Source organism: Danio rerio, chromosome 16, assembly GCF_049306965.1.
Source record: "Danio rerio strain Tuebingen ecotype United States chromosome 16, GRCz12tu, whole genome shotgun sequence".
Classification (NCBI taxonomy): Eukaryota; Metazoa; Chordata; class Actinopteri; order Cypriniformes; family Danionidae; genus Danio; species Danio rerio.
The window spans coordinates 46,613,661-46,641,404 of record NC_133191.1 but is presented as its reverse complement, the minus strand read 5'-3'; the positions used below and the strand labels follow the sequence as shown (position 1 = coordinate 46,641,404).

The following is a 27,744-nucleotide window of genomic DNA, read 5'->3' as shown; positions in this document are numbered from 1 at the left end:
GGATACACCTGCGGTGCGCACCGGCCTCGGATCCCACGGAAGGAGCTCTGGACCATAAAAGGAGGACCGATGGCAGAGGAAGGGAGAGAGGACCGGGCCCGGGCATATTGTTTTACTTTTGCTTTCCGTTTTGGTGCTTAAATTTCGCGTTGCTGGGATAAAAGGGGAAATAGCCAGGGTACCGTCCACAGTTGTAAGGTGGAATGATGAAGTCCTACATTTTTGTTGGTGGGATCCGAGGCAGGTGTATCCACTTACGCGGTGGCCTCACCCCGTTCCCACGGCTCTCGGCCACGCCCCCTCGCCACACATCCTTTGATTGGAGATGTGTAGATCTGTTTTAGCATGAAAGACATAGTTAAACACATGTGGTTTGAAACAAGCAAATAACATGAAAATGATTCTTTTCAATGATTCACATCATGAACATCGAGTCATTTTGTAAATCCACTACTGTGTGTTGCTTTGAGACAGAAAAGCTCATTCTGCTGTGATTTGTTTGAAATTGTTATCATTAAAAGAGCAAAAATAGACAACTAACAAAAACTCTGAAAAGTTGCTCTCGGCTTATTTATGGTCCTGCTTAACAGGGACGGATTGTTTTTCGTAGCTTTGAAAGATATTTGTACACACCCTCATCATTTCGAACAGGAAATCTGTCAAACCAAAATAATAGCAAAACAAACAAGATATGAGGACCAAATAAATAATTAATCTGTTCATGCAATAAATCATTTGACATTGCTTTAGTTTATCTGCGTTTGAGTTATTCGTCAGTTTCACAGTCTGTCTCTTCTCCACAGTCATCTCTTGGCTTAGTGTCTGAATGTCTGACAGAGTTGCCAAGTCTGCTTACAGTACACCACTTTGATCTTCTTTGTGTTTTTTTTAAGTTGTGCTAAAAACAAACAAGTTGTGGATTGTGTTTTATATGATCAGCAACTTTTGTTTCTTTGCATTTATTCAATTCAATTCAAGTTTATTTGCATTACAATCAAATAAAGTTTAAGTTACAATCAATTTATCAAGTTATTAAATACAGACATAGTTAACCTGCTATGTTATAACATATAGGTGATGTCTATGTTTAATGAAGAGTATTTGTGTATTAAGTGTATGTGTTGTCTTTTATGGTCTTTGTCTTTATTAATGCATTAATTGGCACTCTCTGTGTTCAGCTAATATTCATTCAGTGATATAAACTCTGTGGCATCAAACATCCCCTTTCTCCCACTCACTGAAGAAATATCACATTCAAATTGTGACGTGATCCAAGCAGAGCTCATAAAGAAATTTTGATTGACATTTAAGAAGAATGACAGTCTCATCTAAGGTATATATTTTTTACATTTTAAATGCATTTGTTGTTTATTAGTTTTATTATAAATGTCTGGCTGGATGGGACTGCTCCCTCTGTACTTTTGAAAATCTTATTTCCTATTATCTACTCTCCAATCTGCTCACAGGTTATTGGAAATTAGTGGATGGAGCGTGTCTCCTACTTTGTCACTTCTTTTAATTTTCTAATCAAAAGGAAGAGTATATACAGTCAAGCCTGAAATGATTCATATCCCTGGCAAATTGTGACGCATTTCAATTACAATTGTAAAGTTTTTGTTCAAATGTAAATAAAAGCTAAGAAAAAAATACACAACAGATTGACGTTGAACCCCAATTTCATGGGGACGTTGCAATTTGTTTGGAAATGAAAATCAGGTTGATGTCAATGTCAACGTCCTAACAACCTAAAATCAACCAAATATCAATGTTTAATGAAGTTACAGCTTGACATGTGGATGTTACCCCTATGACGTCTATCAGACATTGGATTTTGGTTGCCATACCTGATGAATAAATGTATTTGATGGCAATATATTAGTTTAAGATGTTGGCTCTATGTTGGATTTTGGTCACTTTCTAACGCAACCTAAAACAACCAAATATTGGGTATGGATCATTTTCGGGCTTGACACTAACTCCTGTTTTATGTTCACTATACTGCTTGCCTGTCTGTTTTACAGTTAATTATTTTTACCAATGCAAAAATTTTATTTTTTTTTAGCCACTGTTTATCTTTAGCATCAACTCACTCAAGGGCTATATAGGGGATATTGTGCGTGTATATTATATTCTGCCAACTTACATGGAGAGTAACTAGTAACTAGACAAACTGGTGGTAACATTGGGAAAGCCATTGTCACGAGTCCCTTTTGACGGTTGGGTCTGCCTAGGACCCTGGGTGATCCTATTGCTTAACTGAAGTTGTAATAGGTATATTTTGTAGCACCTGATAAAAAATGCATATATATATATATATATATATATATATATATATATATATATATATATATATATATATATATATATATATATATATATATAAGGGGTTTTTAACCTGTATTTTATAGGAGAGTATAGTGGACAGAAAAAGCAAAGAGAGAGAGATGTCCTCACACTAACCACTAGGCTATTGACGCGGATAGAGGTCATGCTTTCTGCCCCAGGTTCTGGAATCCCTTGCCAATACTCATAGGACAAGCTTAGCATCTTTAAGTCGAGGCTAAAGACGTTCTTTTTTTTCAATTGATATGGCTTATGGGATACTTGTATGATTTCTTAACTTTTCTGTTTGTTTAGTTGTGTGTGTTTTACAGCTTGCAGGAAAACACATTGGTCAACAGGAGATGTAGTTAATTGTCATTGTCAACTTTGCCTTCCATACTCAAAGTTATTTAACATGTTGCGGGCTCCTCAACTGATAATATGTAACTGACAACAGCTAATTTTACTTGATTATTTATTATCATCAATTCTAAGCTTGTTTTCAAAGCTTCCGTTGTGTGTTTGTCTTGCAAGAGTTGGCAACGCTGATGTCTGACCAGATCTCCTGGCGTGTGCCGTCTGCCCCATCTGTCTCAGACTGTCTTGCTCCACGTTCCCCACGGAGCCCGCTGTCATAAATATTGCCTTCACGTGTGTGTGCTACTGTAAGAAAAACACACTGGTACTCAGCCACACCTGCTGTCGGTGCTGTTGGGTGATGCTTGGCTAGAGAAAGAGAGAGAGAGATAGACCCGGTGTCATTGGAGACTGAGAGCTCATGGTTAATGTGTGGAAACAGATGTGGATTTCAGCAGTCAGTGAACATGATCAATAATGTGGAAATAAAGCATTATACAGATGCATGACAGAGATGAGGCTGAGAATGTCATTTTAGCCTTGAGGTAAATGTTGATTTTGAAGTCAATGGACCACAAATGAGCATGCTTTGAATTTTTAGATAATACTCATAGTGTAACCATGCTGAAGAGGCTAAAATGAGTTTCTAGGTTGCTTCGTGTTGGCTTAGTTTGGGCTGATAGACGGGCATTGTCATAGTCTTTCTAGTTAGGAGAATGTTGTTAATTAAACTAGTTAAGATTTCTATTAACATAAGCTATACCATTAAACAAAATCCCAAACACACCATACTGGAACTTTAAAGGTGTTACTTTAAAGGCTAAAGACCATGGTCTCTAGCGTCCATCGCTAAGGCCCCTATTGAGGTCAGATGAGTGAGGTTTACCTGGGGTGTGTTTCCAAAAACCATGGTTTGCCAACTAAAGTCGCAAGTTGCATCATTACACACTAGGGCTGGATGATTCACATTTTTTTTTGCTTAAAATCAAGGTCACGATTTGTTCTCACAATTCTTTATATGTAAAATAAAGGTTAATATGAGTAGGCTATTATTGTTAATTCTCAAACATATCGTCACTTTGGAATTATAAGATTCTATCTGCATTCTAAATGATTGTTTTGAGATATTGAGCTTCAAAGCTTTTGCAATCCATATAGCAACCAGTATGTGTGTAACATTAGTTTTTTTTTTTGTCTTAAAATGTAAACAATAAGTTGTCATTTAATAAGAATATGTCAATAATTATAGAACCAGATAGAACCTTATAAATCTAAAGTGACGATATGGTAAAACAACAATAATAATATTAGGCCTATGTGTAGCTCTACTGTTGCTTAAAATACAAAATTGTGTACAGTCATTATGGTGGACTTGAACAGACTTTCAATATGTCCTGTTTGTTAATTCACAGTAAAATGATGCCATCCGAACACAACTATTCATAATTATGAAGTTGAATTATTGTGTTTGAGACATGTGCTTGTCATTTGTCATTAACAGCATTATTAGACCATTTGTTTTCACTGGTAAAATCAGACATTTGTCATTATCAGATTTGTTCTTGCATTATACTCAACATTATATAAGCTAGAGTAGCTATACTGACACTGTAAAGCATTTATTTTCATGCACAACACTATGTGCTTGTCGTAATCATAAATGTAAAATGCGTTATGATCATTTCAATGATGTGCGGCCAGTTTCATTTTCACTTCCGAGTGCGGCTCATGGCTGCCGTCACTATGATAAAACACACATGCAAATCATTTTTTCAATGCAGCTCTCAAACAATCGCTCTGTACAACAAACTGAACGTTATTTACAACTTTATTTACTTGTTATTCACAGCCTATGCAGGTTCTGATCACTAAAGTAGCCGTCATTGGCATGCTGAGTGCATGTTCTTGACAGCTCGTGATCATCTCACGTGTGATTTCGCAGCCGCAAATACATCATTACATGAAGACAGAAATGACATTTCTGGTTGAATTATACTTTATAAATACAGTATGTGACACTTTTAACGCCATTTGAAGGTGTTCATGTTCATGTGAAGACTTGTGCGTCCGCCTTTAAGCTTCTTTCCTGACCTTGAAAATATAATTGGCTGAATTGTAGATAAAGCTGAATTAAGATCGTGTGTAGAGTCGAATCGAGATCGCAATCTTTTTTCGATTTATCGTGCAGCCCTATTACAAACCTAGTTAGATGATTTGGCGTTTCCCAAATTTATCGTTCCAACGAAACAATCGTTCCACGCAAACTGTGTCACAAACTTGTAAGCTTATGACTACACCTCTGGTGCTGTAAGAAACTCAGTTCCTGGCTGTGTTCATTTGGAACATTCTAACATTTAAACTTGAAATGATTCATAAACAGCATTAAAGTCATCTCTCTTAGGTGTAATTTGCTTTCAAAGTATATTTACAGTTCAGTTTTAGCAATCTTCATGCTCACAATTGCTTTGCCTTCGCAGTGCACTTTGAAAACATTGATGTCATTTTTAACACAGCCGGGGATCATGACGAAAGCTATAGGTGATTTTATTTAAAAGCGGAATTTAGATTACGTCTCCAAGTGTCTGTACTGTATATGACATGGGCCTGTTGGTTAGAACATTTCTGCAGCGGTTTGAATGTGTCAAATTTTCAAAAAATATCCTACTTAATAATAATTATAATTATAATAATAATAATTATCATCCTTAATATTATTATTAAAATAGGATTTTTTCATTTCCTAATAAATAATACATTTCATTTCTTAATAGATAGTCTCATTATTTATTTATTTAAATGCTTTATATGTGATATTAGAATACGTGTTGGCGTTTGTATTTTATGTTTTAGAATAGAATATGTAATGTTCTCAGCAATATTTGTAAAGGAAACACAGGCTCTATATGTGCCATTTACATATATTTCAATTAATAGGCAAAACGAGTGCATGTTTTTACTAAACTAATATTGGATTTTTTTTTTTAAATGTGTTTGCGCGTAAAACAATATCATTTGCACAAAGAAATTATGGGGTTCTTCTCTATAGAAATTGTTACCACACCATTTAGAGCATCATTATGGGTGTTTTATGTTATAACTAATGTGGTTTAAACGACGGATCTGTAATGGAAACTACAGGTTTTAGAAAATACTTGTCACTACATCGTTCTTTTCCCAAATGATGCATCATACTATGATAGTTTGTGAAACGCACCCCTGTATAGCACTTTGCTAGTTGGCCTCCATTACACTCACCCCCCTAAACCTTACTCCCATCCTGGATGAGCACCCACATGTAACCTGGTCCTACTGCTTCCAGCCCGCTCAGAGCTGGGATTGGACCAGCAATTCTTTGTTTAGGGGTCAGTTGCTCTAAGAAGGAGACTAAAAGCCTCTAGCATCTGTCACTAGAGCACCTTTTTAGGTCAGAGGAGTGAGGTTTACCTGTATAGCACTTCGATAGCTGGCCTTTGTTACACTCACCCCCCTAAACCTTACTCCAATCCCGGACGAGCCGTTTAATATTATAGGCTGGTTGTTTTTACTCACAAACACCAGTGTTTAATAAACAGGTAAAGTGAATTTTGCATAATAGGTCTCTTTTAAACAAAAGATGACTTGACCCCTCTGGCACTCATGTTTTAATTTGAACCTTACTGGTGTTTGTAAAAACAGATTCAGGGACTGATCTGGTGTGCAAGTAAGCAAAAGATGTAAGGCAACATAATTGAACACTCTAAGCTTAATAGAGACTTCTTGCAGGCCCATTTATCTGGCTGTCTGTGGTGAGTTCCTCTTATCTCAGCTACCTGTCTGCTCTTATGTGTTTGCTTTTAACAGTTTGGGAACTCCAGCTACTGTGTTGGATCGGAGACGACATCTGTGGCTTCAGCCTTCTGGGCCATGAGTGGTTTCAAGGGCCAGGATGTGGAAAAACAGGGCATCAAGTTGCCAAAAAAATGGATTGATCACAATGACAAAGTAAGTTTGGCTTTGCTCTAACCCTATGCTATTTTTCATCGGTGAATATTGAGAAAAGTTCATTGGAACTTCAGCTACAGTTGGCATTAAAATACTTTTTTAGTTATCCAATTGCATGTGGTCTGCTGAGATGCCTTGCTAGTTTTATTTATGTTCATCTATTTTGATGATGTGTGAGGATTTGTTGAGATCATCTTATGTTATCAGAGTTTGATTTTATAGTTAAAACTTGCATTAGGTTGACAGGAAAATGTGCCATTTTAATAAACATTGCTGTCAATTAAAACTGAATTTAGAAATAGTTGAAAACTGATCTTTGCTCTTAAATGAAATCACAATATTAAATATGTAGGCTAAAACCTGGTTTATACTTCTATATAAATATAATTGTATATCCTGGGTTTATACTTGCATAGCCCCTCGCCCTGGCTGTCGGCATCGCTGATGTGCACCTCTCAAAAAATGTAACGCGTACGCGTAGCGCAAGCTCTATGATTGGTCGGCTTGGTAGCGCTGACGAGTCTGGGCAGGACCGAGAGCCGCCCGAGCCCATTAAGGAAGCGTTTAGAAAAAACAAAACACCAGCGAAGAAACTCGACACAGAGGAACATTAACACCTCACTGCCAACTAGCGTTTCGGAAGTGTTATCGCAGAACAACAGAAACAGCACGCAGAAGTATAAACGCACAGCTACGCGTATTGCATGCGACATGGGTCACACTGATCACTTGAAGCAGAAGTATAAACCAGGCTTAATGAATGTGCTCAGTGGAGTGCGTCCACCATAGTTTCCTTACTCCATGAAAGTAAAGTAAAGAGTAAAAGTTATGTAAAGAGAAAGTAAAGAGACTGAATGGAACATGTTATGCTCAAAACACACCCGTAACCCATTAAAGGGCCATGAAACCCCCTCGTTTCAGCAGGGTGTTTTTACACCTCTACTTTGGAAAAAGTCAGAAAAGTGGGCGTGTCCAGCTCTGTTTAGGGGGGAGTGTCGGAGGAACTAAAGTGGGATGGTGTGGGAGTGTCTATTTGGGCACGCGCGAGTTTCAGTCAAAATACACACAGATGAGAAAGTGATGGTGTTTAACCTACATGGACATCTGTAGTCGAATTATTTGCCAAATTATTAAATGGTGGACTTTAACTGCAGTTTGGATCTTTCATTCAGGGAATTCATTCATGCCCCTCGCGACAAATGCGATATTTGATTCGAGGATCTGCTCTAAGCGTGTATTTTCATGCAATGTTTGATACCGCACGGCGAATGAGAGAAAAAAAACTCTGCATTTCCCGGAAACTTAGATGCACACGGCAGGTAGCGTCAGAAAGCCGCGTGTGTTATTCCGGTCACAAAATGCGGTGCTATGTTTGCACTCAGTGCAATAGTTAACTTAATTCGTAATACGAACAAACTGAATAAACAAAGAGCACTGGTCGCTCACTTACCAAATCTGTAGAGACAGGACAATCACCAGCAACTAGAGCCGCGTCTTTATGAAGAGGAGACTAACGTTACAAGCGAATCCGGATTTCAGCGTTTGCAGATGAGAACAGCTCTCAGGTAAACAATGTTCCTCCTTAGACTCGTAAGTTATTGTTGTCGAGCGTCGCGTACACTTTTAATCCACACGTGACTCTGAGCTCTCACAGAGAGAAAATGAAAACGAAACTTAATGGCAGCAAACTATAAAAGCAACACTTCACGCTTGTTTTGCCAACACAACGTGGCGTACACACGGTGACACTAATGAATATTAATGAAGTTGCACAATAGAGCGCGCTGATTGGCTTGAACCAAGCCTTACTCATGCATTAATGCAGCAGGCTGTAAGACGTAATAAGACTCACTCTGGCACAGACGCCCAGTCTGCACGCTGGAATACAACGCTATTATGTCATGACCGTGACGCAGCTTCAAAAATTCGTTTCAAACCGGAAGTACGAATTTGCTTGAAATAACGCAAAAACAACCAATTTACACTTTTTAGTGAAATATAGGTGTCCTAATAGTGTTTTTAGCAGTGTGGGACACATATACGACTGTCAACAGCTCAAAAAATGTGTTTTGGTGTTTCGTGACCCTTTAAGAGAATAATCACAAACCATTTACACCATGTGCTGTGCAGACACCATATTTTTTTTTATTCTTAAAATAATAAAATGTTATTCAGACATTCCCCTAATGCTTATGCATCATGCGCATTAGACATAGTGCTTTGATTGTTAAAATAGATCCCTTAATGTTAAAAAAGTATACCAAAATATCATGATGCTTGTCTTTATTAACACCATAAATTTGTTTGATTAAAGGCTCAATTTGCAAGATTTTTATTAAAATATCCAATTGTGTATGAAGAGTTCAGATGTAAAACCCTCTAAATCCATCAGACCTCTTTTCTTGTAAATTAGCATTTTCTATCAGGCTCCTCTGATTATGTTCAGAAGTTTAATTTAATAGATATTGAAAAGGTTATTACAAATAAAATAGCTTTTTTTAAATTCTTTGGTTTTTTTATCAAGGTAGATTTTCTTTTGCATCAAAACCAGCTAAATCCACCCATTGGAAGAAAACATTGTAATTAGCTGAAAAATCACTGAAGATGCATTTAGAATTTATTTTACCAAAGATAAAACACATTCACAAACCACCAAAAATTAAAAATACATAAATCTGTCAAGCAAGTGGCGGTTCCTTCCACTGTGATTTGAAGCAAATCTATTTGTTGATGGTGTACTACGTGCCTAAAGCATTCACTTAATGTCATCATCTCATTTTTGGCGGAAGTGGCATTTAGCGGCTTTTGCATCTGAACTCCTCATATTTTATGATGCCTTTTGTACTTACATTATCCCAGAGGTTTCAAAGAATGTTCAGACCAGAGAAATAAGCCATTTTAACTAGCGAGGGTGTGCTGTTTAGCCAAGCTAATGATACTACACACTTTCAACATGGCAGTCATGCTCAGATTCACACCAGGACAATTAATCACTTATAAAGCTTTAGAATGAAAATCATGAAAATAAGCAGTTGTAATGATACTTAAAACATTCTAAATTAATAGATAACTACTTTCAGAAATAAAAATATGAGAACTATTAAAAGGCTCCATATCTGTACCCCAGAGATACGCTTTTGTATTTTTAGGTAATATCATGTACAGCTTGTATACCTTTATTTCTGTGAGAGTATCAAATACACAAGAAGCAGGATTGTTGTAGTTGTTTGCATTTACTTTAAGGCTATAAAAATGTATAATGTCACGATTTTGTGTTTGCAGTTGGGTCTGTGAGAGTTTAGGCAGAACTTTGCTGCACTTCAATATAAGAAAGAAATAGACATGATAATGAAATGCAGTTCAACTTTGAAAACGACATCTAACACATTAAATGATATTGTCACTATTTTAGTCTCTTCACACTTTTTAAAACTTCTACTTTTTCCATTCCTCAAACAAACTGCAGGTCCCCACAGACCGTACAATGGTGGTTGGGGGAGTCGTGGGTGGAGGAGATTGTTCTGAACCCGTAGGAGCTCCTCTGAAAAAACGCCGCCAGCGATACGTGGAGAAAGACGGCAAGTGCAACGTCCACCACGGAAATGTGCGTGAAACCTACCGCTACCTGACAGACATCTTCACCACGCTAGTGGATTTAAAGTGGCGCTTCAATCTGCTGGTCTTCACACTGGTCTACACCACCACATGGGTGTTTTTTGGCTTCATCTGGTGGCTCATCGCCTACGCCCGAGGAGATCTGGAGCACACTGATGATAATGACTGGACACCTTGTGTGAATAACCTCAATGGCTTCGTCTCAGCGTTTCTTTTTTCCATAGAGACTGAGACCACCATTGGTTACGGGTATCGTGTGATAACAGACAAATGTCCAGAGGGGATCATCCTGCTTCTGATTCAGGCCATTTTGGGCTCCATCGTCAACGCCTTTATGGTGGGCTGCATGTTTGTGAAAATCTCCCAACCAAAGAAACGAGCCGAAACACTCATGTTTTCCAACACCGCTGTGATATCCGTGCGGGACAGCAAGTTGTGTTTGATGTTCCGTGTCGGTGACTTGCGTAACTCGCACATTGTGGAGGCCTCCATTAGGGCGAAGCTTATCCGCTCGAAACAGACGAAGGAAGGAGAGTTTATTCCTCTCAACCAGACGGACATCAATGTGGGCTTTGACACGGGGGACGATCGGCTGTTCCTCGTGTCGCCGTTGATTATTTGCCACGAGATCAACAAGAACAGCCCATTCTGGGACGTCTCTCAGGAGCATCTTGTACGAGAGGAGTTTGAGATAGTGGTCATCCTTGAAGGAATGGTGGAAGCTACAGGTAAGCGTAGATTTTAGAGAATGAGAGAGACTGGGGAAATCATAAGTTTTGGATTGGAATTTGGGTTTTCATGCTGTTTGACTACAGTGTTAGGGAAAAACAGTAGACTTCAGGGTAATACTTTAAAATAATGTCCCATGGGTAATGTATTTACTAACTTGAACAAACAGTTAGTAATACATTTATCATGGAATGAATACATCTTTGATACCCTTAGGTAATGTTATTTAAGTTAAACAACTTTAGTTCATGTTAACTCACAGTGCATTACCTAATGTTAACAACTTTACATTTTACTAATGCATTAGTAAATGTTAAACTATAATTAATAAATGATTTACAAGATCATTAATACTTAGTTAATGTTAGTAAATGCATTACCTAACATAAGCTAATTGACCTTTAATCTAAAGTGTTACCGACTACATTCAAAAGTACAGAAATATAAAGTATAAAGGCTTAGTCAGTGGGTGCCAGCAGCAACCAGCATTATTCAAAATATCATTTTTATTTTGTTCAGTGGAAGAAAGAAACCAAAACTTGACTGGAAGGATGAGTAAACGATTTCAGAATTGTAATTTTTGGGTTAAATCAGTGCTCAATTTATAAATTGTATGCATAAATTCATACATGTACATGTTTATTAACTGCCTGCCATTTGAAAGTAGTCATGCACATTTTTTTTTATTAAAATGCAAGTCATATATATATATATATATTCAGCTTACCGGGTGACGCGGTGGCACAGTGGGTAGCGCTGTCGCCTCACACTAAGGAGGTTGCTGGGTCAGTTGACATTTCTGTGTGGAGTTTGCATGTTCTCCCCATGTTGGCGTGGGTTTCCTTCAGGTGCCCCGGTTTTACCCACAGTCCAAAGATATGCGGAACAGGTGAATTTGGTAGGCTAAATTGTCCGTAGTGTGAATGAGAATGTATGGATCTTTACCATGATGGGTTGCAGCTATAAGGGCATCCGCTGCATAAAACATGTCCTAGATAAGTTGACAGTTCATTCCCCTGTGATGACCCCAGATTAATAAAGGGACTAAGCCGAATAGAAAATGAATGAATCAATAAATATTAAAATGTGTTAAACCAGTGCTTACTTTCCATCGTAGTGGCTATTTCAACAGTTTCGATTTAATTGAAAACTTTTCAAGAATATCATAAATTTCAAACTGAAATAAAAACATCAAATGACTTCTAAATCACTACAGGATTAAGATTGATCCAGTTGATGTAGACCATTTTCTTAGAATGCAAAATTACCCATAAGTCTTTGCGTGTAAGTGTAAGGAGGATGCTTCAAATTTCCGGTTGACAGCTTGATGTTTATAGAAAGTCACATTTGGACCGCTTGGAAAGTTTTAATCTATTTTACTTGCTTTTAATGTCTTTGAACTAATACTGCTGTTGATCAGCGCCACCTCCTGGACTGATCATTTAAAAACTGTCATCTATTGGAAATGGAAAACAACCACTGTTAGTCATTTTGCCCTCATCGTCAGACGGCATCTTGTGCCATTTAAATGAAGCACTGTCATCGCTAAAGTCAACATTTTCTTTTTTTTTATGTATAACCTTCCTAAACAATTATAATTCACCAAAATGTTTGACACACACATGTAGTCTACTGTACTGTCCCACTAAAGGCTGATTTATACTTCTGCGTCAAGCGCACGCGTATGCTACAGCGCAGCCTACTCGTGTATGCAGAGCCCTCGCCGTGGCCATCGGCATTGCTGACGCGCACCTCTCAAAAACTGTAACTACACATCGCAATAACGTGTAGCGCAAGCTTTGTTATTGGTCAGCTTGGTAGTGCTGACGAGTGTGGGCAGGACCGAGAGCTGCGCAAGTCCCGTAAAGGAGCTCCAGATGAAAAATTTTGTTTTGTGTTTACCTTATGGTTAAAGTTGTTGCACATCCACTGGTTCCTGCCTCAAAATGAGCGAGTTTGAGCCACTTGTACATTAAGGAAGCATTCAGAAAAAACAAAAGACCAGCGAAGAAACTCGACACAGAGGAACATAAACACCTTATATGCCCGCTAGCGTTTCAGAAGTGTTATTGCAGAGGAATACAGCGTGCAGAAGTATAAATGCACGGTAACGCGCAAGGCATGCGCCGTGAGTCACACAGATCACTCCACGCAGAAGTATAAACCAGGCTTAACACACTGATCCATGACTAGCACAAAATGAAAATAAAGTGGCATTTTGAAATTACAGAAAAACACATACCATGGTAAATACTACACAATACAAACCAACTAATAGAAACATAAACTGCTCCTGATTACAATCAACATGCAAGTCCATCAAGAATACATTTTTTATGGATGATATTTTCTAGTTTTTTTTATATATTTGTGGTAACATAAGAAATGTGAAATATACAATACAGTAATTGGACATGCATGATTGCACTTTATACGTAAATCATTCGTACACAAATAAATGTACTGTATAAAAATAAATGTTCTTTTTTATGTGCTATTGACTCTTGTCAACAAATATCAGATTTTTGTGAACCGTAATGTGGTTGACTGTCATGGTGAAAAAACAACTAAACATTTTAAGCAGTGTGGCTCACACGATGACAAATACACTTTATGTTTTGGTGGCTTTGGCTAAATTACTGACACAATAACTAGGTTTTGATGCTGGAATGAAATGTTTTAGGAGAGTAGCTACATTTTGCCGACATGAAATAAAGTTCTTAAGTTCCAGCAAACAGTTTTGGCATTTGCACTCACAGTTTAGAGGATGTTAAGTCTGTTTTGAAAAATGTGCCAAAGCAATTGAGAAAAACTGTAAATGGTCTGATATAACCATTTCATCTTCATGGTGCTTTTTGCGTCATTTTAGGTATCTTTATAGCCAAAATCCTTGTTAACTTTCATTATTTTAAAGGTTTTTGTGAGGATATTCTTGTTAAAGGGCCATGAAACCCCCTTGTTTCAGCAGGGTGTTTTCACACCTCTACTTTGGAAAAAGTCAGAAAAGTGGGCGTGTCCAGCTCTGTTTAGGGGGGAGTGTCGGAGGAAGAAAAGAGGCTTGGTGTGGGAGTGTCTATTTGGGCGTGCTGAATTTCAGAGTCAAAACACACACCCAACAGGGGAGAAAGGGACTGTTTCCATGGACATCTGTAGTCGAATTATTTGCCAAATTATTAAATGGTGGACTTTAACTGCAGTTTGGCTCTTTGATTCAGGGAATTCATTCATGTCCCTTGCCACAAACGAGATATTTGATTCGAGGAACTGCTCTAAGCGTGTATTTTCATGCAATGTTTGTTACCGCACGGCGAATGAGAAAAAAAAAACTCTGCATTTCCCGGAAACTTAGATGCACACGGCAGGTAGCGTCAGAAAGCCGCGTGTATTATTTCGCTCACAAAATCCTACACGAGGTTATAGTTTGGTTGTAGAGCTAACTTGTTTACACTCGGTGCAATGGTTTGTTCGATACGAATAAAATACGAACTGAATAAACAAAGAGCGCTGGTCGCTCACTTACCAAATCTGTAGAGACAGGACAATCACCAGCAACTAGAGCCGCGTCTTTATTAAGAGAAGACTACAAGCGAATCCGGATCTCAGCGTTTGCAGATGAGAACAGCTCTCAGGTAAACAATAATCCTCCTTTGACACGTAAGTTTTTGTTGTCGAGCGTCGCGTACACTGTTAATCCACACGTGACTCCAGCTGAGCTCTCACAGAGAGAAAATGAACACAAAACTTTACGGCAGCAATTTATAAAAGCAAAACTTCACGCTTGTTTTGCCAACACAACGTGGCGTCTCTGTCGTCTGAACACTATGACAGTAATGAATATTAATGAAGTTGTACAATAGAGTGCACTGATTGGTTTGAACCAAGCTTTACTCATGCATTAATGCAGCAGGCTGTAAGACGTAATAAGACTCACTCTGGCACAGACGCCCAGTCTGCACGCTGGAATACACGCTATTATGTCATGACCGTGACACAGCTTCAAAAATTCGTTTCAAACCGGAAGTACGAATTTGCTTGAAATAACGCAAAAACAACCAATTTACACTTTTTAGTGAAATATAGGTGTCCTAATAGTGTTTTTAGCAGTGTGGGACACATATACGACTGTCAACAGCTCGAAAAATGTGTTTTGGTGTTTCGTGACCCTTTAAAACTTACCTTTTGTATTTAGGGATAGAAGAATGGTGAGGCAGATTTGAAATTACTTTGCTTTAAAGGGCTTCTGGATGCACAAGCTGAGTTCCTCCCATTGAGATGAATGCGAAAGTGAACAGACGACTCTCTCCAGGTATATCGCAGCTCCTCAGATGATTCAGAGGTGTTTAAATGGGTGTTGCCTGCTAGTCAAACATGAGAAGTGACCAGATTTACTGCAGTTCCCCTGGTAACAGAAGACCGACAGTAGGACGCTCTGCTTTATTGTCTTGGGATTTACTAATTATTGTTGACATTGAATTCCATGTGACGGCAGTTGCAATTACACTGTGCTAATTAGCATTTGCATTGTGCTCCGTGTCAGTATAGACAGATATCGCTGTATGAAAGATGGAGGACTCTTGAGATGCCTCTGAGTACGACAAGCTCATGGTCTGTCAATAGAACCGCCTCAGGGAAATTAGCGAGCAGAAGACAATTGAAGGAACCATAATGCAGTTCAGCCGCACGCATGCATAAACACACACGGTCTCCTACATGTAAAATAATGAATCATTTCTCTGGAGTGGGATGCTGTGAGTAGTTTTATTCAGTCCGCAATCACCACTTGTTCGTGGCTGTTGTACTTTTTTTTGTCTCACATCTGACATTCAGGATCATCCCACTTTCAGTCGATGTAGGTTTACCTCTTCTATTATTAGACAAAAAAGCAGGATAACAGTGAAATAATCAGTATCAGAAAATTATAGCAAATTATTTAGGTCAGGACTGTGCCTCAAGGCTTAGCGAAATTGGAAGATTATTAAAAATAATTATCGATTTCCTTCATGAAGCCGGTTTTTGTGTCATAAGGCATATTTACACAGTAAAGGCGGCACAAATAGCAAATCTGATGTGGAATAAATGCAACCCAGGCTCATTCTGAAAACGTACTGCTATATACATTTCTGGAGAGCACCAAATACGTCCCAGGAGGTACTTTTTTATGCAGTTTTTGTTTTCGCAAATCCACCAAAGGCCACTGTGTACTCTTTATGATATCTCAAATTTCTCTCGCGAGTGCCATTCACACCTGCTGTTCTCACTAAATCCACCAGAGGCCGCTGTTGACTGACTGACCGATCGACTGTTTTCAAAAGCACCGATTGACCTGCTCACCCACTTCCCTAAACCCAACCGATAGTTTTAAAAAGCTATCCAGAAAAAGAAAAGCCCTCGCCTGATCTTTAACACAATTTCAGATTTTACCACGTTCTCACCCTGTTAATAACTTGTTTGTTTTATTTTTTTGACTTCTGTTTTTGTCTTACCCGGTTTTTGGTCAACTCCTTTCTGCATTTCAAGTTTGCCGACTTACATGGAGAGTAACTAGACAAACTGGTGGGAACATTGGGAAAGCCATTGTCACGAGCCCCCCTTGACGGTTGGGTCTGCCTAGGACCCTGGGTGATCCTATTGCTTCACTGAAGTTGTAATAGGTATATTTTGTAGCACCTGATAAAAAAATTCATATATATATATATATATATATATATATATATATATATATATATATATATATATATATATATATATATATATATATAAATGCAGTGAAATCTTGATTAATTTTATGCAAGTTAAAAGAGCATTATAATGACATGAATCTATTTTTAATTATTTTGTTTACTGATGTACAACTAAAGGAATGTGTTGTGGCATGGAGACTTTCTCGTTCATTTTAGATAGCCTATGATGTGCTGCCACTTCTTAAGTAAATATATAATGTTGCATATAATCACATAAAAACATCAAAAAGACATCATTTAATGTTTACAAAAGTTTCAATTATTTTAACTAGCATGTCTTGAACTTGTAGTAACCGATGATAATGTTACTAGTATGATTAGTCTTGTTAAAATCTCAAGACTGAGAATAGACTATAAAAAGCACCAAATATGATTATAATTGAACTGGAGAAGTAGAACAGCTTTTGATCAGGCATTTAACGCAGATGAGGGGGACTCAATTTCTCACCACATCGTCTGTACAGAGGTAAGCGGTCAGCTGAAGCGTGAAAAGTAATAGCGTCATACTGCCCCGTAGTGTTCATTTTAAAGATGAAATGCAGCCATACGTACTTCAGGCTACATAATTTACGATCTCCAGAAATGGATACATTTTCAGAATGAGCCTATTTGGAAAAGTTACAAAAAATTGCATGTTTATAAACTGTTAAATGCAACACAGGCTCATTGTGAAAACATACCCCGTATACATTTCTAGAAAGCATGAATTATGTAGCCAGAACTACAAATTGCTGCATTTCATCTTCAAAACGAACACTATGGGGTGGTATGATGCCGCCAACGGCCTCTGTTTCTTTTCGCGCTACCAGCGAACCGTTTATCTCCATGTGGATGGCTTTTCCACTGTTACCAGTTTGCTCAGTGGCTCACCGCAGCATGTCAGCGGATTTGAGACGCAGAGAGGACTTTATTGCGATGACTGGAATCAAGTCTGGCGAAGAACATTTCCAGACAACAGGCAAACAAACAAAAGACAAAAAATGTAATAAACAAGTAAATAACAGGGTAAGAACGTGGTAAGATATGAAAATGTAGGAAAAATCAGGTGCTTTCTTATTCTAGTATGCTTTTAAAAATACTGTAGGTTGGGTTTAGGGAAGGAGGAGGGTAGGTTAGTCGATCGGTCAGTCAGTTGGTCAGTCTGGTGGATTTACTCGAGAACAGCAGCACATTCCGAAATGAGACACAGATTCAGAGTTCCACATAAGGTTATAAATTAGCAAATAATATAAATATTATGAATGTAAACATTAGGGCGAGCAGATTACTAAGTTATTAAACACAAAGTCCACTATGAAAGGAGTTATTTTTTTAAGCACTGTTTATGAACTTCATTAATAGTTATAGTTTCCTTCCAGGAATGTAAATGTCACACTATAATGATGCTTTTCCCAAGGAGCATTGAGACTGTTTGTATGTTGATAGATGCTGTTTCACAGATCTAATATACTGATACACGTGCAGGTTTGTCCCCAGCTGTGACATTCACAAACATAACCAATATGGTGCATTTTTTATATGCTTTTGACACATTTTGTATATTTGACAGCTGAGGCAAAATAGAATTTTAAACTCTTATTTGACAGAGATCAAAATGTATAGCATGGGAACAAACACCAAAACACTCTCAAGTACATTTTTCCACTCACCTGTTTTAAGCCACTTACAAATATTAGTATTATTTATCAGGTTGTTATCGAAATCTGACTTTAATCTAAGCACATTTAACTAATTCCCATTGGAATTTAAAGCCACCATAATGCAAGAGTGATTGCCCAATAAATAGCTAAAATTGTGCTGCAGATGTACCTGAATGTGCTTGCACTATTGAGGTGAAGACTTATTATATTGATGAGAGAGTGCTCACACAAAGAAAAAGTCAAGAGCATAGAAATGTGCTTTCTGCCTCATGAATGCTTTGCTGCTTTATTATATTTCGAAGCAACAAGGAGATAAGTTCACTGTTTTTGTAATTAAACTCACAGCTTCAGTCCATAGAGATTCTTTAGGTAAGCAGGTATTTTAAGCATGATTTGGTTTCACTCTAATGAATGTAGTCTAATCTTATCATGCTACTTTATTTAACTCACAAACTCAGGAACTGAACAAACTATAGATACAAACTATGTAAAATGACCCAGTAAAAGGGCTGATAGTCAGGTTGCTCTTGCCAGAGTATTATTTTCTCCTATAATCTTAATACCAATGGAAAATCTCTCTAAAAATGCATCACTGCAGTGCTGTAAATACTAAAATACAAGCAGTTTCATAGGTATAAACACAAAACTTGTGATTAAAAATTGTGATAAAAGTGCTTACTCTGCCATGATCCAATGAAAATGAACTACTTGCATAACCAGAGGTTGATAAACCTAGAACAATGGTGTCACCACTGAAAGGATCATTCAGACAACTTTACAGCTTTAATAACATCTCTCTGTATGGAGGAATTAATATAAGTGCTTTAACAAAAAGCTGCTTTTAAACCCTCTAGAATTAATTGCACAATAGCTTCCAACTTTTTAACACATTTTCTTTTATAAACTGAGATGAAATTTTATTGTCTCGATGGCACACATGCTGTTGAGAGAGCTTAACCTGTGTTGAACCATTAATATACCCTCGAATAAAACCTTTTAAACTGCCCACGGGGTGCTGCACTTAGCAGAGCTGGTCTAATGTGGCCCTCAGAGGCTTTGAGATGTTTTAAAACCTCTTTCCTTTAATAAATTAACGATTAGTCCTAGCGATGCTTGATTCTGCTACTTTGGCTTCTGTATTATTCTAATGTCAGGTTGCTAAAATGTGTTATTAGTTTATCAAATGATAGGATTAAGTAAAGTATATTAAGACTAACTTTGATGTTGGTTGAGGAAACCAGAACAGATAGCTTAAAGTAGTATGTAAAAGACTGATGTTTGAAAGTAGTCTGAAGTTGCAAGTGTATACCCAGCTAATGGAATCTTCTCAGAACAGTACATAATGTTCATTAAACGTTGTGTAGATGTTAGCACATGGAGTACATATTATAATGATTTTGGAACATTCTTGTAGCCTTAATAGAAGCACATTCTTAGAGCACAGTATATTAATGTGAACAGAACTGTTTTAATTATGTTTATATTTAAATAATAACATACCGAGAACATTATGGAGCTAAAATATATAAACATTTTAAACAGCATTATAATAACTGAAAAATAATGTTAATATGTCATCTACAATGCTGGACATTTTGAATGTTCTAATAACCTTCAATAATAATGTCTATGTAACTTACTGAGAATTTTAGGGGAACGTTCTTAGAACTTTTATATAATGTGAATAGTTATATAATGTGAATAATGTTCTGCTTATGTTATTAACCAAAAAAATAGTATTGTTCTAGGGCTGCACAATATATCGTTTCAGCATGGATGTGCGCATCTGCAATAGTCACATCGCAATATATGCAGCGTTGAGTCTGAAATTTAATTGACCAGAATCCACAGAACACATGTGATTTGTAGAGTTTGCATGTGCTTTTTAAGGCCTGTGACTGAGCATTTCAGGAGACTTTAGAACATTTGAGCACAAAACATCATGATGTTTCAAAGTGTAACAAAGATTTATTTACTTTAATTATTTATACAGAATTAATATGCCTTACGGCTATTCAAACCATCTTTTCATATCGCAATATAATCGCAGAAAAATATATTGCAATATCAGATTTTTCTAATATCGTGAAGCCCTACAGAATCTACATTATTCAGAAATTTTAACTGTTCCAACAACCTCCCACAGTAACATTTTAAAACTTACTAAGAAAGATAGTGAAACGTACGTAGAACATTCCTTCCACAATATGCAAATGTTTTAATACCGTTTTAAAAAGCATTCTGAGAACATTAGCACAACAAAAGACTGTAACTTTATGAAAGCATTTTGAATAATCTTATTATAACCAAAACTTCATGTTAAAACGTCAAAGAAAAAACTATTTGAACATTCAAAAAAATTATAATGTTACATAATAGATGGGAATGTAAAGAGAACTTTTTAGGACCTTAACCTTGTTATCTGTGTAGCTGCTGCATTTTAGCAAGCTGAAGACAATTTAGCATGTTGCTAGCATATTTTAACATACTGTGTTTTAGAATATTTTCCATGTTAACATGATTTAGCCTAATAATTTTACATTTTAATATGCTGTTTGCTTGTTTTAACATGTTTTTCCCGTTTTAATTTTGCCCTTTAACATACAGTAATTTAACATGTTGCTAGCATGTTTAACAACAAATGTAAACATTGTCGCATTGCTGTTATGGTTTTAGCAAGTTGTTTGCATGTTTTAACAGTACAGTATGATATTTTATCATTTTGAAAACATGCTTTAGCACATTAACAGTTTTGGTTATGCTATACTTTGATTAAACAGTAACTTTGGGCTATTGGTAATTTGCTCAGTCATAAGAAAGATAGATGTCATATTGTTTTTTTTAATTTCTAGGCTTTTAGTTTAAAATCGCCAGAACAGTGCAGAACATTAGCACTTGAAGGGAAGTATCTCTTGTTGTTTTGAAGTCATACATATTGATTTGTGTTATAGATGCATGTATATCATGTGTGGTTATTGAACTACTGTACTCTCATGAATTTGGATGTGTTTGATGAATAATATCTGCTGAGTTTACATAGATATCATTTATATTCATTATATGACTGCTGTGTGTGTGTGTGTGTGTGTGTGTGTGTGTGTGTGTGTGTGTGTGTGTGTGTGTGTGTGTGTGTGTGTGTGTGTGTGTGTGTGTGTGTGTGTGTGTGTGTGTGTGTGTGTGTGTGTTTGTCAGTGCGCGTCTCTGGAGTAATTGATGCAGTTATTCGAGGTTCACTTAAGCAGATGATGAAAACGCTTGTATTCTATTTTCAGATGGTGTGCTCATAAATATTCGGCAGTGCATGTGCATACATGTCTGCGTTTCACAGGAAAAAGGATATTTTCAATTAATTAAGCTTACAGTACGTTCACATCGGCAGGATCAGCGCAGCCCTTAAAATGTCAAAAACACAATTAGAGTGAACTTTAGATATTTGAAGAGGAAACAGAACAGGTGGCTCTTCTGCAAAGGTTACTGAAGTGGGTTAATATGCAGTCTTATCAGGATGAACTTTTTTTCTTTTTTAATCATGTATGTCTACAGCAGGGGGCGGCACGGGGGCTCAGTGGTTAGCACTGTCGCCTCACAGCAAGAAGGTCGCTGGTTTGAGTGCAGGCTGGGCCTGTTGGCATTTCAGTGTAGAGTTTGCATGTTCTCCTGTGTTGGTGTGGGTTTTCTCCGGGTGCTTTAGTTTCCCCCACAGACTGCAAAGACATGCTGTATAAATTAATTGGGGAAACAAAATTGGCCGTAGTGTGTATGTGTGTGTGTGTGAATGTGAGAGTGTATATGTGTTTCCCAGTACTAGGTTCCGGCTGGAAGGACATCCGCTGTGTAAAACATATGCCGAAATAGTTGACGGTTCATTTCGCTGTGGCGACCCCTGATAAATAAGAGACTAAGCCGAAGAAAAATGAAAACTGCAGCCCTGCACAGAGTTTAGCTCCAACACATTTTCCTGTAGGTTTTAAACAACCCTGAGGAACTCCAGTAGTTTGATCAGGTGATTCATTAGGGGGTGAATTGAAAACATGGAGAACTGTGGGAAACTTGGAGTTTAGCACCTGTGGTCGACAGCTATGTTAAAAATGAGGAGACCACTTAAAAAGGTCTAGAAAGCTCTTATAACATTTTTCCCCCGAATTCAAAATAAAATCATTTAATTTAGATTGTCTTTATTTGTTTGTTTGTTTTATTGTATTCTTATTTCCATTTGTTGTTATTGAAAAATCAGGTAGTATTCCACCAAACATTCTTAACTGTTCTGAAGTTTAAATATTGGTATTGTCTTGTCTAAAAATTCACATAAGCCAGTCTAAAAACACGGCAGTTTTATTTTGATTATTTGTCATTTTCCACTTGTTTACACAAACAAAAATTATGTTAAATTAAATTTTTTCCATCACTGTATACATATTGCATCATGTTAATAAAAGGAATAATTTGCATATATCAAACCATATAATAATAGAGTGCTCAGCTTAAATGAATACACTCCTCAGAGCTCTCTTTTAAGTGAATGTTTTCTATAATATTTTCAAAAATCAATCTTTTCTTACATTGTGAAAGTGCTATAAGAATAAAGACGAATTTAATTGAATTGTTGTTCAATGTACATTTTACAAAAAAATTTAATGAACAGGAAAAATCAAGAAAAACATAAAGAATATCAAATGTAGTTAAAATGTTATTAATTCTTTTTTGCAATATCTCGTTTGTTCAGATTTAAGTAATCAAGAGAGTTGCTTCTTCAAGCCTTTAATTTTTAATTGTGTCATAATTCAACAATCAAAAGAAAGAAAAAAATCAAATGTAGTTAATTTAATAGTTTTTACAATAACTTGTTTGTTTAGATTTAATTCACAGAGAGAGTCGTTTCTTCAAGCCTTTAATTTTTATTTGTGTCATAATTAAAGAATCAAGAGAAACAAAAATAGCCCCCAATTTCTGTTTAACGTAGAGAAAATTATCTCAACACATATCTGAACATAATAGTTTTAATAACTCATTTCTAATAACTGATTTATTTAATCTTTGCCATGATGACAGTAAATAATATTTGACTAGACATTTTTCAAGACACTTCTATACAGCTTAAAGTGACATTTAAAGGCTTAACTAGGTTAACTAGGTTAACTAGGCAGGTTAGGGGAATTAGGTAAGTCATTGTATAATAATGGTTTGTTCTTTTTTTTTTTTTTTTTTTGTAATTCAGTTTTTTATTTCCGAAAGTGAGAATATAAAATTTTTACAATCAGATAACAAAATACTTTTAACAGATATAACCCCAAATATATTCCCCATCCCCCCACCCCATTATACGCACATCCGGAAACACAGAATAACTATAGTTTGGACCAAGCTGTTAGATAATTTCCATTAAGTTGTCATCCATAGCATCAGATGAGGGTTAAGTGTCCAAGATTTCTTTGATGTTGCATATGTAGATTTTCCATGCCGTAAGAATGTCCACTTTGGCATGGTTGATCCGTGCTGATGACAGTTCCAGATACAATATTTCCAATAATGAATGTAACCAGTGCTTAACTGAGAGATCATGAGGAGGTTTCCACCTTTGTACCAAACATTTTCTATGTAGCAGTTGAAGCAGCTAACCAAAATTTACGGACCTTTGCATTTAAGGGAAATTGAGAGTTATCATTCAATAGTAACAGTACAGATAATGGTTTGTTCTGTAGAAAAAAAAAAAAAAGGGGGGGGGGGGGGTAATAATTTTGACCTTAAAATGGCTTTTATAAAAATAAAAAACTTTTATTCTAGCTAAAATAAAACAAATAGGACTTTCTCCAGAAGAAGCAATATCATCAGACATACTGTGAAAATTTCCTGAATCCGTTACACATCATTTCGGAAATATTTGAAAAAGAAAAAAAATTAAAAGGGGGGCTAATAATTCTGACTTCAACTGTATGTAATTCTTTTTGCAATAACTTGTTTGTTCAGATTTAAGTAATCAAGCGTGTTTTGCTTCAAGTCTTTCATTTTTATTCAAGAACCAAGAGAAACATAAAATATATCAAATATAGTCAAATATAGTTATAGTTTGTAATTTTTTTTGGTTTCCCAGTACTGGGTTGCAACTGCAGGGGTATCCGCTGAGTTAAAACATATGCTAAAATAGGTGGCGGTTCATTGTGCTGTGGTGACCCTTGATAAATTAGCAACTAAGATGAAGGAAAATAAATGAATGAATTAATTCTTTTTTGCTAACTCTTCTGTTCAGATTTAATTCATCAAGAGTGTTGCTTTAAGTCTATCATTTTTATTTTTGTTGCTTCTTCAATACTTGATATTATATTTTTGTACTAAACTATTCATGATTGCCCACCTGGCCATTTAAAATCAGCCTCCACTCTTGTCTGTGCTGACCTGATGCTGGTCTTCCTCCTTGTTTCCCTCAGGAATGACGTGTCAGGCGCGCAGCTCCTACCTGAGCTCAGAGGTGCTGTGGGGCGAGCGCTTCACCCCTGTGCTCTCACTGGAGGAGGGTTTCTACGAGGTGGATTATGACACCTTCCACCACACCTATCCCGCCCCGACACCATCCTGCTCCGCCAGAGAGCTCGCAGAACTGCTCAAGAAAGGGGAATCCATACCTCTGCCCCCTATTTCACCTCCAGCGGCCCTAGCGGAGCCAGCAAGCCCTGTTGAGACGCCGGAGGAGAAGGAGGAGAATATAGATGAAGACGCAGAAGAGACTGTTAGCAATGGGGATGTGAACAGAATGGAGATCGAGCATGAATGAGGGTCTGCTGCTGCCCCCGTGTGGCAGAAAGATAGAAAAACTCACTTAAACTGAAGATAGTTACTAATCTCTAGGCCTGTAGGTCTGCATTTTGTCATTAAAACCACACTGGTACTAAATGCTTTGGAGAATAGAGCAACGCCGCATTAAGGTTTGCAAAAGTATTTGCGAAAAATACTTAAAGTAGCCCCTGTTATGCTGTTTTCAAGGTTTATCATATTGTTTTGGGTTTACATTCATACACTGTAAAAAATGCTGGGTTCCACACAATCGATTGGTGTTGGGACAACATGAGGGAAGTAAGATAACCTATTAGTTTTACCCTTTAAAGTGGATTGTCAGCCCCAAAATACTCAAATATTGTTTTTTTTTAGCTTTTTTTTAAATCATTAGTTTGATTAATCCCGGTTCAAAAGCACTTTTATTTCCTTACACGGCTTTCTGGAATACTTGATTCTGATTGGTCAATAACAGCGTTCCTATGCAGTGGTGTAGTCGGGGCTATACGCACGTATACTCCGTAGCCTACTTTTTTCCACAAGCTGTTAGATATTACATCTTCTGAGGATCAATAATTGGGTAAACCCTTGGTATACTCACTTGTTTTGCTGATTAAACTTCCCTAACTTATGTGTATTCACATTTCCTTTAATTGGATGACAAATGTTTTTTTTTTTTTTTTTTTTTTTTTTACAAGTCCTCTAGAGTTAAACAATTGGATTTCACCACAGCTTGATATACTCAGCCAATCTCCGGGTCTGCTAGGGGGAAAATTAGCTAAACATAATGCATCGAAAAGTATTCGACTATTAGGATTTCTCTTTAAAATTAACACATTTGTTTTAATATTTTTTCTTTTTTTAATGGATAGTTCACCCAAAAAAAATGAAAATTGTCATAATTTACTCTACCTTTACTTGTTCCCAAATGGTTTGTGCTTTTTTATTGTGTGGAGCACAAAGGAAGAAAGATTATTTTGAAGAAAGCTGGAAACATGTAACCATTGACTTACATAGTATTTATTTTCCTTCTGTGGAAGTCAATAGCTACAGGTATCTTATGCTAAATATATATATATATATATATTGCTAATGAATTAAAGAAACAGTGACTTTTGGCATTTCTTTGCCAACATCATTTGGGTTGGGTGGACAATATAGTACACCACTTTTTTTAGGACTACACCACTGTTCCTATGTTTTTCCTATGATAATAACCACTCAAACTAATAAGACAGCGTCATCCAGGTACTACTAATCATCTTGGCAGTTAGTGAATATTTTGCTGCTGTTTTTGACCATTTGGCGCCATCTGAATATGTTAGGCTACATCCAGTTGTTTTGTTTATGCCAACTTTGTTTAATGATATGAAAACATTACTTTTGCTTTTCTACATTTACCATAAAGTGACAAATCAACTGTTTGGTTGAGCAAATTTTTGAAAAATTATTACAAATATACTAAATATTTTTGGCACTATAACATAACTTTGTAAAGAAGGCTCTTAGAGGGTAATAATATGTTAAAAATATGCTTACCTTGAATATTATCAGCAAAAATAGTTCACATGGCAGGAGTTATTTCTTTGTTTTTGACTGCAATAGTTTGAAGCAATGTAGTGACGGGTGCTGTTGAGTGAGTTGGTGACAACTAGTGGATTTTACACACAGTATGTATGTACCAGACGGTAGAGATGGCTCAATCAGGTTGAGTTAAGTTTGATACTCCTCTCAATAAAAAATAGTCAAAACATGGTCAACCATTGGTCGAGCAGGCAGTCAAAGTTAGTAAATTGTTACAGCTCGGATCAATGTTTGAGTTGTTTAGTTTTGTGTCAAGTAGTTGTATAAAAAAGTGGGATGGTGTAGATCTAGCTGGTTGTTTTTGCAGAAAAAAAACATTCAGTCCTATACAACAGCTGCCTGTCTGGCGATACTCTGTGAGTACAACCGCCTTTATTTAGATTATCCCTTACATAATGTAGACTACATTGCAGCATTAAGTATTTTTTTCCACAATTTTTACACCTGATCTAGCCTATGCTGTTTCTTGTATAAAGTAAATATTTCTCTGTTAATCATTTTATTTTATCGAAGCAACATAAAGAAATGTGACTTCAGTCACCAAAAAATGTCTCACATGATTGGTCTGTTCATGTGATTAAAAACAGCTTTTACTCGTAAAAACACTACATGTTATCAATCAATCAGTTCCTAAAATCTTTTAAGTTGATTTCATTACTTTAACATTTACTTAATATTTAACTATAAAAACGTTTAACAAAAGAAAGAGTACATCATAATTACCATCTCTTTTTTAATCATAAAAGTTCAAAGTTAAGCACCCTCTGGAAAAACTCTGTATTTCAGTGCACTTTAAAGGTTTTTTCTTTGACTGTACAGTAAGTATATTTCACAAAGTTATTCCATAATCCTCCTCGTCTGACAATCGGTGGACAAAAGAAATGAAAGTGATTTGTCTACCTGTTATTGGAATGAACAAAATCAATCTTAATACAAGACTAACAGGGTCCAAAGTGTCTGAAACAGTTTGTTCAAGGATTGGGTCTCTCTAAACCCCGCCTGTTTGAGTG

At 36.7% G+C, this 27,744-nt stretch overlaps 1 protein-coding gene across 1 annotated transcript in view; it reads left to right on the top strand.

Moving 5' to 3' along the window:
• The window catches only part of kcnj21 (potassium inwardly rectifying channel subfamily J member 21), a 44,957-nt gene extending 19,678 nt beyond the window's left edge, over positions 1 to 25,279 (top strand). Inside the window, 3 exon segments of the mRNA NM_001089393.1 lie at positions 6,520 to 6,660; positions 10,127 to 11,003; positions 24,808 to 25,279. Of these exon segments, the coding sequence (NP_001082862.1) occupies positions 6,583 to 6,660; positions 10,127 to 11,003; positions 24,808 to 25,151 (1,299 nt within the window). The 5' untranslated portion in view covers positions 6,520 to 6,582 and the 3' untranslated portion in view covers positions 25,152 to 25,279.
• The last annotated feature ends 2,465 nt before the right edge of the window (positions 25,280 to 27,744 follow it).